This window comes from Nestor notabilis, unplaced genomic scaffold, assembly GCF_000696875.1.
Source record: "Nestor notabilis isolate BGI_N333 unplaced genomic scaffold, ASM69687v1 scaffold5043, whole genome shotgun sequence".
NCBI lineage: Eukaryota > Metazoa > Chordata > Aves > Psittaciformes > Psittacidae > Nestor > Nestor notabilis.
The window spans coordinates 55,660-74,787 of record NW_009922275.1 but is presented as its reverse complement, the minus strand read 5'-3'; the positions used below and the strand labels follow the sequence as shown (position 1 = coordinate 74,787).

The 19,128-nt window shown below is 46.8% G+C and overlaps 1 protein-coding gene across 2 annotated transcripts in view; it reads left to right on the top strand.

Moving 5' to 3' along the window:
* Positions 1 to 2,022: 2,022 nt before the first annotated feature.
* MAP2 (microtubule-associated protein 2) overlaps positions 2,023 to 19,128 on the top strand; it is a 70,486-nt gene continuing 53,380 nt past the window's right edge. For both annotated transcript variants that reach the window (XM_010011531.1, XM_010011532.1), the window contains exon 1: positions 2,023 to 2,284. In XM_010011531.1, coding sequence (XP_010009833.1) covers positions 2,023 to 2,284 — 262 coding nt within the window. The remainder of the gene's footprint in view (positions 2,285 to 19,128) is intronic.

The following is a 19,128-nucleotide window of genomic DNA, read 5'->3' as shown; positions in this document are numbered from 1 at the left end:
CTCTTTGCTCAGCTCAGGCTCTTCCCTTCATCATTACTGCATCTGCTTTCCCAGTATGGTTTGAGGTGGTGCATCGAGGCCCCTGTGGTGTGTGCAGAATGGCTCCCTGATGAGTGTCCCATCAGGGTAAAGGAGATGGAGAAGGCAGAGGATTGTGGAGTGTGTTTACTGTTTCTGTGCTTGATCAAGGCATGTCTCGTTGCCACCAAGCTCTGTGAGCCTGCTCAGCCACTGTTTTCATTGCAGCTCATAGGAAATGCTGTGCTTGAATTTTCAACTGCTCCTGGAGTCTTTATGCAGTTAGTCATCCCCAGGGAATGGTGCTGGGCGAGGGCGAGAGCAGACAGAGCTGCACAAAAGTTACGAGTCCTTTTTGGGGTGGAACTACTGCTTGAGTCACGTATTTATCGTGAGGGAAATCTGATTTTCATGATTCACCATGATTGTTTTTTAAATTTAAAGTAGCTCTGAAAGCTGTTATTATTCAATGGTGGTATCCAATGAGAGTGGGGTTGAGTTGCCAATTGGGAATGATTAGCTGAGAAATAACCACAGCTTTTCCCAATGTTTAGAGGTTTTCTGTGAACTAACACGACTCTCTGGAAACTGGGGGTTTTGTTGGTTTGGTTGGTTGTTTTTTGTTAAATGCCTGCAGAGTATATAGAATCACAGAATGGTTTGGGTTTGAAAGGAACTTAAAGCTCCTCCAGCTCCAACCCCTGCCATGGGCAGGGACACCTTCCACTAGAGCAGGTTGCTCCAATCCCCTGTGTCCAACCTGGCCTTGAACACTGCCAGGGATGGGGCAGCCACAGCTTCTCTGGGCACCCTGTGCCAGCGCCTCAACACCCTCACAGGGAAGAACTTCTTCCCAATATAACCTGAACTTCCCCTGTTTCAGTTTAAACCCATTCCCCCTTGTCCAGGCTATAGCCCCTGATGCACCATCCAGTTTTGTGCCGCCTTTCCTAGGCTGCTCAGACTCTGTGATACGTGACTGAGCGAGTGTGTTCAACTGATTTCTTTTACATGTTAGTTTTAATTCCCAGGAAAAAATAGATGTGGCCAGTGCTGTTGAGAAAGGCCTGCTGGTTTTCACTTTGAATTAGCTAGCTCAGGTCAAGCCTTGCTCTCCTCCCAGGGCTGCCTTATCATCGAAACATGGTTACGATATATTTTCTTCCTAGGTTTACATATTGAGGAACTGCTACTACTACATTTTTCTGTGAGGAGCAGCCAAAGCTTATGACTTGTGCAATTCCTTCTATTCTTGGCTTGGACGAATGAGAGCTAATTAACAGGAGTGAAATAAGTATGAATTTCAAATAATGATTAGTTTTGTTTATGTATAAATACTGATAGTCATAAGAGAATGCAAATGCTTGTGTGGGAAACAACTGTTCCCCACGGGCTGTTCTGGACAAAAGGGAATGAGTGTGAATGTTCACAAAACACCAAGTGTGAGGGGATATAAATAAGGTCAGATAGCACATATGTTCAGGAGCCCATCAGTGAATGTTCACAGACATGGCTAAAAGCAGATTGCTCGTGCTGCAGAGGACCCATCCATCGCCTTGTGGTTCTGTGCCTGAAGAGCACCTGCTCTTTGCAACTGCATTGAAAATAGCAACAGCAGCTTCACCTCTTTCAGCAGTCGTGCCATTCTGATAACTGATTCATTTCTCATTAAGTGGGTCGACATTTAACTGTAATTAATGAGTTAAAATCAAATTAACAAAAGGGCAGCCCTCAAGAAACTCCTGCTAATATTTGCAAGGCAATACGAGAGTCAGGGAGGACTTGACCCATAAATTTACTGCTCAGGGTTTGGTTTAGTTTTAAAGCAGTTCCCTCTCGCCCAGGACAGACAAACAGAGACACTTCTGCATTTAAACCCTCTCTCATCTGCTGGACCTCAATTTCTCTGGCAGTGCTGCCCCATGGTGAGGGGCACAGTCACCTGCTTGGAGCTGACCTTTCCTGCTCATGTCATTACAGGCCAAGCGGTGAAGGCAAGAAGCCATGGCGGAGGATAGGAAGGACGAAGGCAAGGCACCGCACTGGACTGCAGGTCAGCTAACAGAGGCCTCTGTGCACCCACATTCACCTGAAATTAAGGAACAGGGCGGCGCGGGTGCAGGACTGGTCAGAAGTGCCAATGGATTTCCTTACCGAGAGGATGAGGAGCCGGGGCTGGGCGGCCACGAGCAGCCGGGGCCGTACACTCGGACCAAAGAAAATGGGATCAACGGGGAGCTGTCAGCGGGAGACAGGGAGACTGCAGGTAACGCACCTCCATACCCCACCATGGAACACAGGGCGCTGCAGACCACTGGATAATGGTTCTCCATGGGAAAACGTTAGGTGGAGCCAAGAGTGCCCTGGGGGAGCTAACATGAGGGAGCTTTGGAAGGGCACTAGCTTTCCACAGCAACGGCTGCATCTTCATCCGGGTTTGCATCCTTACCCAGGATCCTGGGCAGAGCTCTGAGAAGCCTTCAGGAAGGGCATGATAGTGCATTGGTGCATCTTAAGAGATGGGACAGGGTCACCTCTCTGGGGACAAGAGGACAGGCTGGTGCAGAGCAGCTGCTCAGCTCCTCTGCACTAGGGTAGGCAACCACCCTGCTGCTGTGCATGGATGGCTCATGTTGCTCCTGTGGGCATTTCTGTGTGTGTGAAGGATGGATTCTCCTGTTGTGGCTTGTGAGAAACACCACCTTGAAACCACCAACTACGTGCAGAGTAATGTGTTGCTCAATCTGACTGGGAACACCACAATTCAGTGTCAGCATCTGTTCACCCTTGCCCAGGCATATTTCACTGGAATACTCATGGAGTCTATTTGTAAACTGTGTCAGGATTTTAGGATTCAGCTTGTTATTTGGGAGACAAAAAAAAAAAGTGTGACTGTGTCAAAATGAAATATGCAAAGCAGGCTTCCTGTTTTGGAAGTAAACGCTAATGCTCTCTGTGCAGTTCCCACTTTAAACCCCAAATGCACAGTGCAAGGGGAATTTCTCTTGTACAGACACAACTGCCCTTGATGCATCCATCCATGCATGCTAAAGAGATCTTTCTAGCAATGTTTGCTGGTTGTTGACACCATTTGGAGATGCTATCCATAATTTCTCAGCAGCTGAAGAATTTTAAGGCTCTTGGACCCTACAGTCATTTCATAAACAAATGTGCTGGAAATGGATCTCTCTGTTAAGAGTAAATGGGTTTAGATTTTATGAGTCTCCTCTTGGGAATAGCCAAATTTTAAAAGCCAAAGGTAAAAAATCCTGCGTAAGCATTCAGGTGGCCACTGTTGATGATTTTTTAGGGGGAATGATGACAAGGTCTTGTCTCTTTGCTGTAACCCAACTTTGTGCTACGCTTAGCCAGCAAATAAGCAGGAGTAGGCATGCAGGAATCACAGAGGTAAGATACGGCAGTTCTTACGGGCTGACATGGGCTGTGGGGAGACTGAGTGTGTTTCTCATCTTTGCCACAGATTTTTCACACAGTCTTGGCCCAGTGTCACCCATACACATGGAAAAGTGGTAATAAGTCCCCTTAGAATGGGAGCAGACAAATGCTTTTCTAGGCTCTGTCAAGCTCAGGGTCTGAGTGTTGCCCCCCTGAGCATTTAATAGAGGAGTTTGCAGCTACTGAGTGAGAGGAGGCAGGAACCCACTGCTGCCCATCCATGGGCATTGTAGTAGTGTATTTTCATGTTGCTTTTTGAGGGAAGGGGTTAGGCAGCAGGACTGGGGACACACGTGCCAAGGGAACAAGACTACTCTTGTAGTGACATTCACTTCCATCACCACTTTGTGGCCTCATTTCCTCCTCCCCTGCTTTTTTCGCACTGCTTAGATTGCAGAATCTCCAGTGTAGGGACTTACTGTTGATACATACAGTTTTTGTTTGGGAGCATTAATATAGCTTACCTCGTGGCATCTTTGTCCTTGAACTCCACCAAAGTCCCTAACACGGCTTGCCTTCATGTGTGAATTCCTCGCTCTCTGGAAACTCATGCCCTGCACTCTCACACACTGGATAACCCCGTGTTAAATTAATGCAGTGTAAATCATCTGGGGATACTTAAAATACAGTTTTAATAATTTTTCATTTTTCTGAAGAAGAAACCTTCAAAAACTTCCTGTAGAGGTAGAAAGGGACCAGGGAGTCTGTTGCCATTTTGCACTAGGATCTACTAGCTGGATGTGCTGAATGCGTTGTGAAGCAGGAAGTTTAGAGTTTGGTATTTGATTCAGAGTTTGATCTTGAAAGCAGGGTTGCCATTCACCACTAAATTCAATCATCTTTGCTGTGTTAGTCTGTAAATGTCAACTGTCATCGGTGTTGTGTCAGGTAGGGTTTTAAATGCCAGCCTGATACACATGATTGCCAATAATGGGAGTCATTTAATTCACTGACTCCAAACATCTGAGGAGAAAGTGCACAGGAAGCCAAGGTTTACTGAGATAATTAAGTCAAACTGTGGGTTTGAGTGGATTCACCGGGATTTTGTTTTCCCTGGTGCAAGTCCAGCACCATAACCTGGGAAGATCTCTTGCTTCTCAGCCTTTGTCTTGGGGTCTGTAAATCTGCAGGAACTGCAACAAGAAGCTCATGTGCAGCAGAGCACTTGTACAACCAGGACATTTCCCAGTCCCTGCTGATGGGAGGTCAGTTACAATTTGAGGCATTTCACCTAAGGAAGCTCTCCAGCAGCTGACTGACCCAGGGGCTGGGATTTAGTCACAAAATGGGCCTCTCATAGGGCGAGGTGTCCTGCAGCAGTGCAGTAGTCCCTTCGGGGCACAGCAAAGCAGCAGGACACCCATCTGCACGGCTTGTGATGTAAAATCTGTGGGCTGTGTGTTAAAGGGAAGGTTAGAGTCAGGCCACCAGGACAAAGGCACCTTATGGAACACTGGTGCGGAGTCGAGGGGTGGTGATGGGGGAGGAAATAACAGTTCTTGCCAAAATGCATTCGATCCATCACTGCAAGTGACATTTTTAGGTTTGCACAGTTAAAATTTGCCTTCCTGTATATATGTGTGTCTCTCTCTCTTGGCGTCTGTCTAAGAGTTATTGAGCCTGACCTCAATTTTGGAATCCTCTGAATCTGGCTGTTGTGTTGCCTTTGATTGATCTGTCTCGGTATCATGCTGGTAATGGCTGCATTATGGAGACACATCAATGCCCTTCTTTCAAATGGACTGATGGGAATGTGGGAGAATGCACAGGCTGTGGACAGGGCAGCCTCAGGGCCTTGATCTGGCATCCACTGAAGTCAAAGGCAAATACGTGTGAGAGAATAGACTTTTTTTGGCAGAAGGCATAGGAAGTTGTTCTGGATGTAATATAAGTAAGGGCAGAAATGCAGCTATTTCTTTTTCATGTGTATTTGTGTATGTATTTTTGTATATATACTTGGGTTCAGCCCCATTCCATCCTCAGCTCTCTGCCAGCCACAAGTCCCACGCTGCTTCCGAGGAGCTCATGTGGTCTCCTTGCCTTCGGCACAGTCTGCAGCATCCCACAGCCTGAGATCCACTGAGCTTCAATGTGTTCTCCCTAATCCATGCCTGTCCATGTCCTTTCTCACTTGCAGACACGCACAGCATCTTTGGTGAGGATTTTGGAAGTATTGGGAGTGGAGGATGAGATCTGTAGCTCTTGTCAAGCCAAACATTTTTACGTCATGTGAGGCGCTTGCTGCAAAGTAGGCGTGATAGAGTAACCTTCAGAAACTCGCTCTGAAGCGGGCTGATGTGAGAAGCTTTCCATTGGAGCCTGTGGTAGAACACAGGATGTGTTTGATGAAGGATGTGTTGTAATGAAGGATGAGAGTGGCAGCCTTTTCCTTGCTTACTGAAAAGCTGTGGTCAGCTCGCTGGGAGCAGGGAGGAAGCACTGAGGAGCAGTACAGATGTGCTGCAGTGTTCTCTGGGAACCAGCAATTCAACACAGTCCTGCGTTTTAGACTTGCAAGGAACATCAAGCTGCAAAGGTTTGGGTTTTTTACACTTAAAATTCATTTATTTTTTCCTTTTCATAATGCAATGACTAACCTGTGAAATTTATGTGAACAGGGTAAAAATGGTTAGATGCATTGTGAAGCATCTTCTACAATACGTTGTTATGTATCGTGACTCAACTGATTGAGTGCTTTCTTCATTATATGCCAAATTCAGGTTTATAATCAGAGGGGGCTTGGGTTACCCACACAGTTACTTGATGAATTATTTTTGTGACAGATGAAGCGAAAGCATTTCCTGAAATCCTATTAGTAGAGCCTCAGGACAGCGACTGTCCTGGTGTCACTCAGTGTTAAGGACAGTAACACGTCCTGCCAGTGACACACAGAGCCCTTCATTAATTGGCAGGGTACCCAAACCATGTGGGATGTAAAGAGGCTGCCAGAGATTCATAGCAGACTTCCTGACACTGCACGCTGGACCGACTGCAGGCTGAGTGCTCCTGCCATCCTTTCAGAGCTCTTGAGGCACAGGAAAGATGGGTGAGAGGGAGCCTGTGGCAGATGAACGAGGGAGGCCAGGATTTTTGGTGGCTGGGAGGACCCAGAGACTAGTATGTGTTCACCTGTGAGTGAAACAGAAAGAGGGGGGAGCCCTAGTCTTGTGAAGAGGAATGAAAAAGTGGCAGTATTAAGCAGATGGAGGAGCAAGGGGCTGAGGGAATGGTGGGGGAACAGACCCAGCAATGGGAGAGCTTGGAGAGGTGAAGGGCCGGGAGCTGGTGAGATGAAAATGGTGAGGGAGCAAAGGAGGGTCAGGAAGTGGGAGGGGAAAAAAGGAGAAATTGAAGATAAGGACAGTAGAAAGAGGTTCAGTTTTATCTGTTCATTCAGAGGTTCTCAGCTTTTGCATGATGGCAGATAGTACCTCAGAGAGGAGGGGATTCAGACAGCAGGAACAGCACAGTCTGCAGGGAGCAGCCAAAGAGAAAAGTGGGAAGGTGCAAATCATGTTAGAGCCTTGAATGTAGTTTATCCTGATTCAGCCATTTGTTTTAGGCTTTGTTCAGTGGACATATGCATGGGCATCTGCAACAAATCTATTCCTGTGACCAACTACTCTTTGAATAAGTGCATTTAAATAAGCAGCAGGGAATGTCAGCCTAAAAGACTGCCCTGGCATAGCCAGTAATACTTGACCAGAGGTGGGGAGTCCCTTCAGTTTGGGAAAAACAAAGCCAAACGTGGAACATGGGGATTGTGCTTGTTTCAGCTGCCTGGCAGTGCGTCAAGGAAGCAGTCTGTATCCCATCACCTTCCATAGCCTTGCCTGGTAGTAGCCAGTATCCAGGTGAAGAGGACCTTGTTCACAGCCCTCACTACCACTGCGCTGTTGGCAAGTCACTGTGGCACGCTGTTCTGCCGGCTCAGGGCCCTCAGCCTGTGAGGGGTAGGGCTGGAGCCACGGTGGTGGGTTGTGCTGGGACAGGGTTGCAGCCTTTCCAGGCTGAAACTGCACTGAGTCATTGCCTGGCCCCACATCTCATTTGATCTTTTCCTTTTTTCCCCTTTCTTGCTATACAAGTGGTAATACCCTGATGGCACTGCCAGTAAACATACAAACAGGCGTTCTTTGTACAGAGCCCTTTTTAGTCTTTCTTTTCAACAGGACTGCTTTGTCAGAGCTTTCCTTTTCGTTTGGCTGTGCACGGGCTGTCCTGCTGCTGCCCAAGCCCTCCTGGAGTTACCAAAGTACCCCCCAAACTCCCTGAACGCCCCTTTCCCAAAGGAGCCTCCCAGCCTTGTTCTCAGAGGCACGTTTCCAGCAAGCTGCATGTTTCAAGCACCACCAACAAAGCGCACAGAAGGGTGCAAACTCAATGACAATCAAAGATGAATTTGATCACTGGTTTGCCCTGATTCAGTTGTTTGTTCAACAAAGCTGGAAGAATGCATCTTACTGTGTCATTGATGGCTCCTGTGGGAAAGAAGCTGTTAATTGGGCATTTTGATCTCCCTGCCTTTGCCCAGGAAATGTGACAGTAATTACTGCGCACTCTCCTTCTCCATGTTAAGAGTAATACGAGTGTCATTTCTGGGACACATAATTGGGATATTTTAGACATGTTCAAATTATGTTGCTGATGACAGCACTTGTAGAAAATGTCTTTTTTACCGTTCTCTATTAAGCTTGCTGTAAAGATCCTTCTCAGTTGCTCTTCTGCAGAGGACCAGGAATGAAGCCACAGAAATCTCATCCTTCCCACATGTCCCCTACCCCCAGCTGCCCTCTCCCTGACTCTGAATATTCAGTAACTGCTGTAGAGACCAGGCTCTGCAGGTTTTTTCTGTGGCTGGCACTATCGGTCACTAAATCCAGCAACACATCCCATTTTGTCTGACTGTCACCTCTGTGAGGGGCTGGCTCTGCTGTCCCACCTCCTCTTGGGACTTCAGAAATCGGTTTGTGTTTGACATGTATTGGTAGGAGCTGAAGGGTTTGGCAGAGTTTTGGCCAGTGCAAGCAAGCAGAAGTTATTGACTGAAAGGGAGTGGGGTGAGATAACCCAGTGTGCAGATGCTAACTGCCACAGCTCAGAACCAGACGCCCAGAGAAGCTCAGGCATTGGTCTCTTTTACCCCTAAAGCTCCTCTGAAAATGTCAGAGTGTGGTTCAGATTTGCTTTTGAAAGTGGTATCTCAAACCAGGTACAGTAACACCGTTAAGAGTCAACTGTTGCATCATGCCACATCAGCGTTGAATCTGGCCACAAGAAGGCATTGACCAGCCATTTCCTTTGAGCTCCCTGTTGGTGTTTTGATTCACTTTGGTGTTTTCTTGTTACAGTATGAGAATCGTAAGAGGGAATTGCATAAGCAGCTGTGCTTCCTTAAGGAGTAAGAGCAAAACACCTATGAGTGTGTTGGCCTGGCAACCAGTGCTCACTCGGTGCCGTCAGCATTCCCATAAAACATAATCGATCACAGCCTCGGAGATGCAGCAAGGAGCAATGAGGCCAGGATATGGAGGAAATATCTTTCATAACATATTGTTCCAGCCACACTGGTGCTTCAGAGTGTATGCCATGGATGTTGTCTTTTGAAAACATCTGCAGCCGTTCCTGGGGGGCTGCTGTAGCCAGGATAGCTGTTGCTGCTGAAGGATGAATATCCTGTCAAATACAGAACACATCCTGGGAGTTAAAGTTTTGCTTTTTGGCTCTCCTTTCTGTGGAGAAAAATGTGCCCTTTGTCTGTTCACCTCTGCCCTTCCTCCCCATCGCTTGCGTTTTGCTGCCTGCTCTGATGGGGGCTGTCAGTGCAGACTGCTGTTTCTGTGGGCCAGATCTTGACCCCCCAGTACTGGTGTTAGCTCAGTGACTGGTGGGGCAGTTGTGTTCAGAGGCTGTGTTCTAAATTGTGGCCTGTTGTGCTGGAGTCCTTTCCAGTGTATGGTAGGAGACAACTTGTGCATTTATGAATTACATAAAGTATACAAGGCTTGCAAAAGCCAGAAGGAGCCTCAGTGGTTCCTGGCCTGTGCACGGCTGTGTCATGCCTCTCTGCAGGCTCCTGCCCTCTAGGCTTGGCTCAGCTCTGCCCCGTGCCAAGAGGTAGAGATGGAAGGGATCAGCAGCTCTTCCCTCTCGTGTCTGAAGGGATGCCAGGATGGTCTCCATCCCCAGGATGGCAGCATGAAGGACCTGCAGGAGCGCTGGGCAGTATCTGGCAGCAGGCAGAAGTCTTTGTGATTGCAGCTGGAAGGTGGTACTGCTGGGGACTGTGCCAGCATATAATCTTCGATTCCAGTTTTGATCCGAGGGCAGGAAGATTTGGAGGAAGGTTCGTTACCAAACAACAGAGCCTTGTTTTGCAGACACACAGCTGCTCTTGTTTCAGGCAGAGCTGAAATGGCAACTTCTTCTCCAAAGTCACCCTGAGAGGGAAGCAGCAAGTTCTTAGGTGGCAGCCTGGGATGTGCTGGTGGGCATGGCCTGCCTCATCTGCTGGCCGCTCACCCTGTGCGCAGGCAATTGTCATCTCCCAGGGATGGAGCTGACACACTGTGGAGCAGAAGGGCCTGGAGGTGAGGTCATTCACCCTCTCACCATTGTACTTCACAGATCCCTTCCTGCCCTTTTCCATGTGGGAGCCCACATGTGTGGCTTGGTGTACTTACCAGCCATGGCTAACCGGTCAGCCCAGCATAAGGCACAGCTCCCTGTTGCCGTCCCCTGGAGTGTCTGACTGGACATGTGCCCTTCCACACACCATCAGGACGAGTTAACCTGTGGTGGAGAGGAGGAAGGTACCATCAGATCACTTACAAAACCCGTCTGCTGCTCCTGCAAGGGGTGCCAGGCGCTGCTGACTCCTTTTTCCCCGTTGCCATGCCAACACATCCCTGCACGGAGTGAGATCTCTTCTTAAGCTCCGCTGAGAGAACGTGTGTAGCCTGGAAGCTTAGTTAGCATTCAGAGTGCACAGCCTCTCCGGAGCGGCCCTGCGCCGCAGCCAGCCTGTCTGACAAAGGAAAGGAGGATTTCATTTTTCTTCCTCTTTTCCTCTAGCATTTGCTTCTCAAGGTTCAGGGAGGCAGGGTAGGTGGGGAGAGAGGCTGGGAGCGCTTTGCTGTCCTCACCAGGGCACAACTTTAATGGAAATGAAAAGAAAATACTACTTTGGGCTGTATTCTGGTGCACAATACATGTGTATTTTATATATATGCTAATTTCTTGGTTCAACTAACCCTGATGAGCTAGTCCATATTAAAACTGGAAAGCAAAGGCAATCTGTGTTTCAATTTGAGTGAAAAACTGCAAGGAAAGATTAGAAGGAAGCCACGGACAAACACCCACCTGTCTTTGCCTTCCCTGCTTGTTTAGTCTGTAAGGTTACACTATAGAGCAAGAAATGATCTCTTCTCATGCTATGTTCATATCCTGAGTAAGGACAGCAAAACATCATGGTTTGGTTTGGGTTTTTCTGTTTTGTGGAGCTGCTACTGGTAGATTAACTGCTCACTTTAAGTGAAATCCTTATAATGATAATTAATACAGGGTTGCTTGCCTTTGCCAGCTGAAGGATGAAGATCAGCATAAAGCAGCTGGCATTAGCTGACAGATGAGCACTGATGATCCAGTGTCTGTCTGTACCCACTGTGAGAAGGTTGATCTGGAAATTCAAAGGCAAGACTCAAAGTGAGGGGGCTGCGTGCTGGTGTGGACTCTGCCATTCATTCCTTGGGAGGTGCTGAGCAAAACATCCCTGTTTTCTGTGCTGTTTCACAAAGCGACTGCCGAGCAGAGCCGGTGGTGCTTGGAAAACCCATTCTGAGGTGATGGTTTAGAAATGCAGTCTTGGTTGGGCTTTGAGGGGTTGTTTTTACTGGGCATTCTTCATGACATACAGAAAGTACAGGAAACACACAAGACCCCCTAGCTGTGTACATTACATTATGTAAGTGAGCCCTTCCCCTACGTGTGGAAAATACCTGGTCAAAGCTTTAACAGTTGAATTTTAGCTTGCAAGCAGTATATGGAAAATAACTGTGAGACATCATTACCTTCAAGGCAGGAAAACCTGTTAGCTGCTTCCCAGAGAGTCGTTTGCACTCGGGACTGAGTAGATTGAATACTTCATGGAAATCAGTTTCTGCTTGAGGCACTCTATATTTTGGGAGGGGAAAATGAACCCCAGGTATTTCACTTTTTTTTGTTCCTATTTCTTCCTTTGAGACAAATTCATAGTGATATATGATCAGTTTCGTACAGCTCCCAGCAACCCATATAGCTTCTGGCAGTTATGATAAAATAAGGTACAGTCTGGTCCTCCATCCATGCAGCCGTGTATCTGGCGAGACAGATACTTGTGCTTTTCTTTATTAATGTATGAACTGCCAGTGCTGCATAGATGTGGCAGTCTTGCTGACATACCCAAACTGTTTTCATCCATAGCCTTGCATCACATATGAGAGAAGGAAAAGGCTTCAGCTGTGAGTTTTGCTTTTTACCCCAGATTTAGAGTATGTGCCAAATCCAGGGTAACACAGCCTGTACAGGTTGTTGGTGAGCTGTAAAAGGAACTAATCCTTAGCTGTTAATGTCCATGAGTTCCTTTCTCTTTCTTTTCACTGTCATCTTTTCTCTCTACTTAAGAATATAGAATCACAGACTGGTATGGGTTGGAAGGGACCTTAATGCTCATCCAGTTCCAAACCCTGCCACAGGCAGGGACACCTTCCATAAGACCAGGATGCTCCAAGCCCCATCTAGCTTTGAACACTCCCAGGGATGAAACATATATTATCCTTCTCAACAATTGATCTGTCAGCTTTTCTTTCTTGTCTTCTTTTCTCACTTAGGTTGCTTCTAGCTTCCCCATCTCCTTCTTCTCTCTCTGTACTCCAAGCTTTATCCCAGCCATCCAGTGTACCTCCTCTGTGACCTTGACCTTCACTGCTGCTTCTCATTTTCGGTACACTTGAGAGCTCTGCCTCTGGATGCAGATGCAGACCTTTCCCAGTGGCTGCATTGATCCAAGCCCTGGTCTCGGCTCTTCTCACAGCACCCAGATATCCCCAGCACTGTGGCTGCAAAGCTTGTAGGTCTTTAAGTGCCTGGAGAAGACACCTCTGTCAGAGGTAGTTCAGAAGATGCACTGAGGGATTTGATGTCCATCACTCACATCTCCCTTTCCTAATCACCTTGCACACTTAGGGGCGTGAGCCCATAGTCTCCAAGGGTGAGCAGTCCATGGATGGGAGCAGGTAGTGCTGGAAGAGGGGGAGAGATGGTAAAACTGTTGAGCAGGGCTGAGAACTGCTCTGGAAACTCATCCCCAACACCACCTCTGTGGGACTTGCTTTGTATGTGACACAGGAGCTGTTGTGCTCTGCCTGTCTGTGGGAACACTTGCACATCCACATCAGTTAAGTGCACACCATTCCTCATAGTCACCTGTCTTGGTATAGATGTGGGGCTAGGCTAGGAAGCAGAGCTGGAGAGAGATGAGCCCTGCAGCTCTTGCTGCATTGCAGAGCTAGCTGGGGAAGCAGTGTTGGACTGGCAGCATGAGCCCTGAGGTGAACAGGGCACAGTACTGCTGCATTTTAGGTGTTACTGTATCCCCTGATAGGATAAACCAACATCGTGTTGCGTTGACAGAATGATCTTCAGTCCTTCTGACCAGGCACAACTAGAAATGCCACACAGTGTGTGCACAGGTTAATTTTAAACTTACATTCAGCAGAGTTTGTATAGCATACTTTGAATTCTTTTTTAAAAAGATCACAGAAAACACTGTAAAAAGTGCTCAATATCAGCTCAAAAGGAGCTAAAAATGAAGTTTAAGGGATATGTCACCTCCTGCTGTAAGTGGCTGAAGCTCCATTGACTTCTGTAGAGGTTCTTAAAAGTCAGTTTGCTTGAAATTCTAACTTGTACTGAAGTTCAGAACAAATATTGATTTAAAAGCGAGTTACCTGTTACATATATTTACTCACACTTAAAGGATTAAATAGCTTTGAAACTGAAGTGGTTTCTTCTGCGTGAGTACTGAGGTGTTCATGTTTCAATGAAAGATAGCTAGAGCTGCTTCATATGTGCAAGTGATATTTTTAACTGATACCAAGTGCTGGGAAAGGCAGTGGGACCTCACTGCATTGCCCTGGCTGAAGGTCTGGTGGCGTCTGCTTCAGTGCTGCATGTTAGCTGTAAATTGTGTTGCCAACGCATCAGACAGAACTGATTAGCTTTTCCCACCTCTGACTTGGCTAGAAATGCTGATGGCAGTAAGTATTTTCTTCCAGGCAGTAGACTTAAGAAGATGCGACTCAGGGGATGCACAGGGAGCAAGTATTTGCAGTAATGAGGGCTCATTTTTAAAGCATTGCTTTATTGTACTGACATCTGTATGACTCCTTTCTAACAGACTTTCATATTTCAAGGGTGGGGACTGATCCCTTGGTGGTTTGTTTTACAGCTGCCAGACAGCACGGCAGAGGCCTCTGTCTGATAAAAGTGTGCTGGGAGCTGGAGCGGGGGGCTCTCTCCAGCTTCCAGAATTGCACCTGGCTCCTAGCATGAGTCCCCCTGGATTTTGCCACTTGTATGTCTGGGAGATTTGGACTTACCTGTTTAACTCTCTCGCTGAAGAAGGTGATCAGGAAAATGCAGGCAGGGCAGTGGAGCTGAAGTACAGGAAGAGCAGTACACATGGAGACTGTGCAAGGACAGGAAGGCAGAGCTGCTGCTTCCCCGAGTGCTGCAGAGGAGCAGGTGAAAGCCACCCACCAGCCTCTGCTTTGTACCAGAGCACAGCTGGTGGGACACAGCTCAGCTGCAGCCAGGACACCATTCTGCACCAGATTTATGTTGCTGTGAAGCAGATATGTTAAGGGGCTGGATAGTGGTGATTCAGATCTACAATCTTGAGTTTAAGGAGAAGGTAGAAGGGACTGTTGAATACCTGAAGTACCCCAAAACACAGAGGTGTAAGCTGTTTGCTGTGGTGCTCACCAGGGTGCGAAGTTGCTGTGTCAGGTATCCAGCTGTAGCTCCCCTGTACATGCTTTTCTCACAGTTACTACAGATAGTCTGAACATTCGTACCTGCAGGGTTCAATGCATTGAACAATCAATGCTCCTTCTCCAAACACAAGCCTTTTCTGACCTGTTCAGTTGGTTAGCTGGTAAATCCTGGTGATCAATTAATCTGTCACTATCCCCATTGATGCTACAGTAGCTTAAAGTCAATGAGTTTATTAGGGAATTGATACTTGTCAGTTGTGTTGTGGTTTCATTTAATTTAAAAGCTGATGTTCCCATTATTTGCCTTCATACCTCCTGCCAATTACTGTTGATGTTGCCAGCATCCAGATCAAGAACCTACTTACAACAAAATATTTACACTCACGAAAGCCATTTGAGAGCAAATATTTGAATTCCATAAAGCTGTGTTACTGCTTTTCTTCAATCGCAAGCACTAATCTGTTGGCATTATTTGGGGTTTATGTAACTTACTCATACTGCTTTGATTGCTGCTGTGCATTTCTCTTTTAATCTGAGCGCAAAAGGCAGTATTTAGAGTTGTCATGATCCCAGTGATAATAGTCCAAGATGTGTCTTTGTTTTTTCCATCAGAAATGTCACTGGGTGAAGCCCAGGTCTTTTTTCCGCAGCATTTCAGCAGTCTTCACTGAAATAAGAGTCACCCGCCCTGTTTGGTGTTCCTCACCCACCTAGGAGAGCTGAGCATGACTTCAGGACCTGTCCTTAGGGGACTGGCTAATGCCTCTGAACAAATGGAATAGCTATTGGGTTTGGAGTTGCAGTTGCTTGTGGGGGGGAGTCCATAGGTCCTGTTTGCTTTTCAAATTGGCAGAGATCACAAGTAGCCGCTTCGTTTCCTTCCTTTGTGCAGGACTGTATTTGGGTGTGTTGCCTCACTAAGCAGTGCAGGTTGCTGTGTGCTTTTGTTGTTGACTGGATTCCACTGTGCCAACAATTAGCGCTGGTTACCTTGGAAACTGCTCTGCACCCCACGAAGGATTTTGACAGGCGCATTTTGACTGAAATTGCTTTGTTTTCCCAATTCTGCAAGCACACATGTAGCTAAGCCTTTTGCTGTGCTCTGTGTTCCTTCCCTAAAATGTAGCAAAATTAATGAAACGTATTATTTTATCTTTTCCATCTGTTTGCATCTTTCTTTATCCCTGTTTTAGCCTCAGTGCTCCAGAAGTGTTAATTACCATTTGCTTTAACTAAGCTCACTGTTCATTCTCTTGGTAGGTGTCTGAGGGTGACACTGTGAATACGTGTGACATTTTGACACAGTTTTTTAGTCTCTTCTTCTCCGTCCCTCCTTCCTAGCATCCCTTTCCTTTGGTTTTCTCCTGGAGCATTTGCTATGCTGTGCACTGTAAACTTGGTTTATGCTTTAAACGAGTTTTGCTTTGCAGAGACCAGATGGCATCTGCTATGGCTACAGCAAATGCAAGATCTGCTGCCACCATAGTGGTACCAGATAGAGTTGTTGCTAGGAGGAGCAAAGGGAGATGCTGCCCTGGTCTGGGAAAAGTGTTCTGGTGAAATTGTGGGGATGTGAAATGCTTTTCTTTTCAGGAGGAGCTTTCCCTGTTGCTGTGAAATGGGTTCGCAAGTGGGAAGAAGCGATAGGTGACCTAAGTGAACTGGCTGAATGTTATTAATGAAACACAGGCACCTACAGGCAGGGAAGGAGAAGAGCTGGGGACACACTCTATCCGACCGGGGCAACTCCAGCCTGAGCCATGCCTGACACTGTCATGCGAAGTGACGAGCCGGCTGTTCCCCAGGGCGAGCTGTACCCACCTGTTCCTGTGGCGGCAGTGCCGGGTCACGTCCCTGCCAGGCAGGAAGATGCTGTAAGCGCTGCCCACAGGACGTTTCTCCTGTCAAAAACAATCCTCAGAATAATAATACAGCATTGCATAGAGGGGTGGGGAAACAGAGAAGAAGATAAAAGGTGCTGCTTGGACGAGGGCTGTTGGAGGCAAATATCTGAGCCTGAGCAGGTTCATCTCAATGGATTGAGCTTGAGGTTACGGTAGGTTGGGAGAGAAGAAGTGCCCGAGGCTGAAGAAAAACCATTTGACAGGGCACAAAAGAAGTAGACACCACACATCACTGCAGAGATGTGTCACAGATCTGATTTTTGCTCGTCTTTATAGTTGCCAATTATTTCTATCAATTTTCTAGAAATATTTGGTGAAAGCTCAGCCACCTTTTGCCACCATCTGTACATCTGTGTCTGGGGCAGGTAAACCTGTCTGTTAGAAAACTTAATGGACTGGAAAGGCTTCCTGGGAAATGAAAGTACTGTAGGTAATGGACTCAGGTGTCAGTGGAGACATCTGCAATCCATTGAAAACTGCAGCAGCATCAATAAGAAATGAAGGAGGGCTTTGCAATGACATCTGGGCCTTGCTCAGGATCTGATCCCAGATTCTTGCCTCTGCTGTAGCCATGCTTTGGCTGAACAGCCCCCAGTTGAGTCTCTGTGGGTGAAGGGGGGCTCAGGCATCTGGATGATGCCTGCTGCAGTTCAGATTGTTCTGCCCTTGGATGTACTTATGAGAAAGGCAGCAGCTTTTGGGGGTATCAGGCCTTCTAAACCAAGCAGGGAGGAAAGGCTGTGGCTCCCCATATGATGAGCAGCTAGTTCAGCATCCCCTGTGCATCCCAGTGCTTTGAGAGGGTTTGCGTCCCTGAGTTATCTGTGGGGCAGGGAGATTCCAGATGCCCAGATTTGGTATGCTGAGGGCTTGGGTTTGTAGGAGAATTGGGCTGACTTCTGAAACGAGAAGCAGAGAGTGCTTCCTCATTGGTGTTTTAACTTTGGTTTAAATTAGCGTAGTGGCAAGACAGGGGCCTCCCCTCAGCAGGGCACAGTCTTCTGTTCCTGCCACAGAGCAGCCGTGGCACTCATAGCAACTGGGCAGACTTGGCCTGACAGTCCCATCAGAGCTTGGTCTGAAGAGACAACTGCTACGGGAGCAGCAGAATCACTGTCCCTGTGTGTGAGCTCCTGGCATCTCAGCTCAGCCTGCTCATGGTCAGGGGCTTTTGAAAGCTCGTGCTCAGGATCTTTCACGGTGTCACATCATATGGACATCATATTCGAGGGCCACCTGTACTTTTGGGTACTGCATTCCCTAAAATCGAACTGGGACACTCAGTCTGTGTCCTGTATCATGAACAGCTGACAGTTTGGTAAAAAAAGGAATAGCATTTTACTCACTGCAAAATGCAAAGGAAAGCCACATTCCCATTCTACATTGTCTTATGTGAAGCCAAGATCCTGTTGCCTTTAAGAAACGTGTATTTGATGTTGTTTCTCATTTGTAAGTGCAATTTTTGTGGCACAAAGTACAGTCAGAGAATGTCTACCTGTTTAAAGAGAGAGAAAATAGATCTCTACAAGCAAAACCATGTACTGAATCCCGAGCATTTAGGCCATGAAGAATTTGCCTGGCATCCAGGCTGGCTAACTCTCCTTTTTCTTTTTTTTTGTTCTTTATCATTAGGCTTCCTTGAACTTTAACTGAACCATAAGGAAACTATGAAAAGTCTCAATAGCTGCCCTGCGAGGATTTGACTTACCCGTTGGATCTGCTATTTATAGTGTCCATTAGTACAAAAATGTCTGTCCTTTTGCAGCAGTCATGTATAGCAAAAGCACTGCTCTTCTGGCGAGCTGCCTGTGCCTCCTGTGTCACCCAAAATATCCATCAAAAGAGTGTTCAGAAGTGAACCTTTCTTGATTAAAAAGAAAAAAGAAAAACCAAACAGGAAAAACCCCTCAATAAACTAAAAAGACACCCAAGCCCCAGAGGCCATTTGTATTTTAATTTGCTTGTTTTGCATAGCCTGAAATTGAAATCTCCATTTTTAATAAGGCAACCTTTCACCTCCAGCCATATCTCCCTGGGGAACATAATCTTTGTCGCAAGCAAATTAAATCAGGAAGGGAGCTGAGAGGGTGGTAACAGTCTTCCAGCCTTGGAGAGCCCATTTGCACCAGGCAGGATGTGCATGAGTATAAATTCTGTAACAAAGGAGACCAGTGTTAGTAGGGATTTGTTTTACCTTGCTGGGGGGAGGCTTGCAGTAGCTTGGGTGGTGGGGAGCAGGTGACTGAGTGGGTTTCCTTTGGATATACTCCAGAGTACTAAATCTGGTATAGATTTGCATGTTCTGGATCTGAAAAATTAATTGGAGCCTTTTCTTAAAATTTTCACATGAAAATAAACTTACAAAATTGATTCTCCTGTCTTCGTAATTGAGTCTTGATCTGTTCATCTGAGCTAACAGGACAGACTTGATGTCAGTTTTGTCAGTAGTGCTGTGATCAGTAGATTAGTGGAAGTTTGGGTCCCATGCCACATCCTCCAGGCATCAAGTGTTGGTGGCAGTTGGCAAAGGGTCTGCTGGAGCCATGGTACTCTGAAGCTTTGTGCTGTTTTCCATGCTCACCAAAACTGTCTGGGCAATACTCATTTCCTCTTCTAAAAGAGCAGAATGTGAACAGGGATATAACAAGTATCAAAGTATGGTTTATAGAAGAGCAGTTTGTGTTTTACCCCATGTCCCACCCGTGCAAGGTGCCACA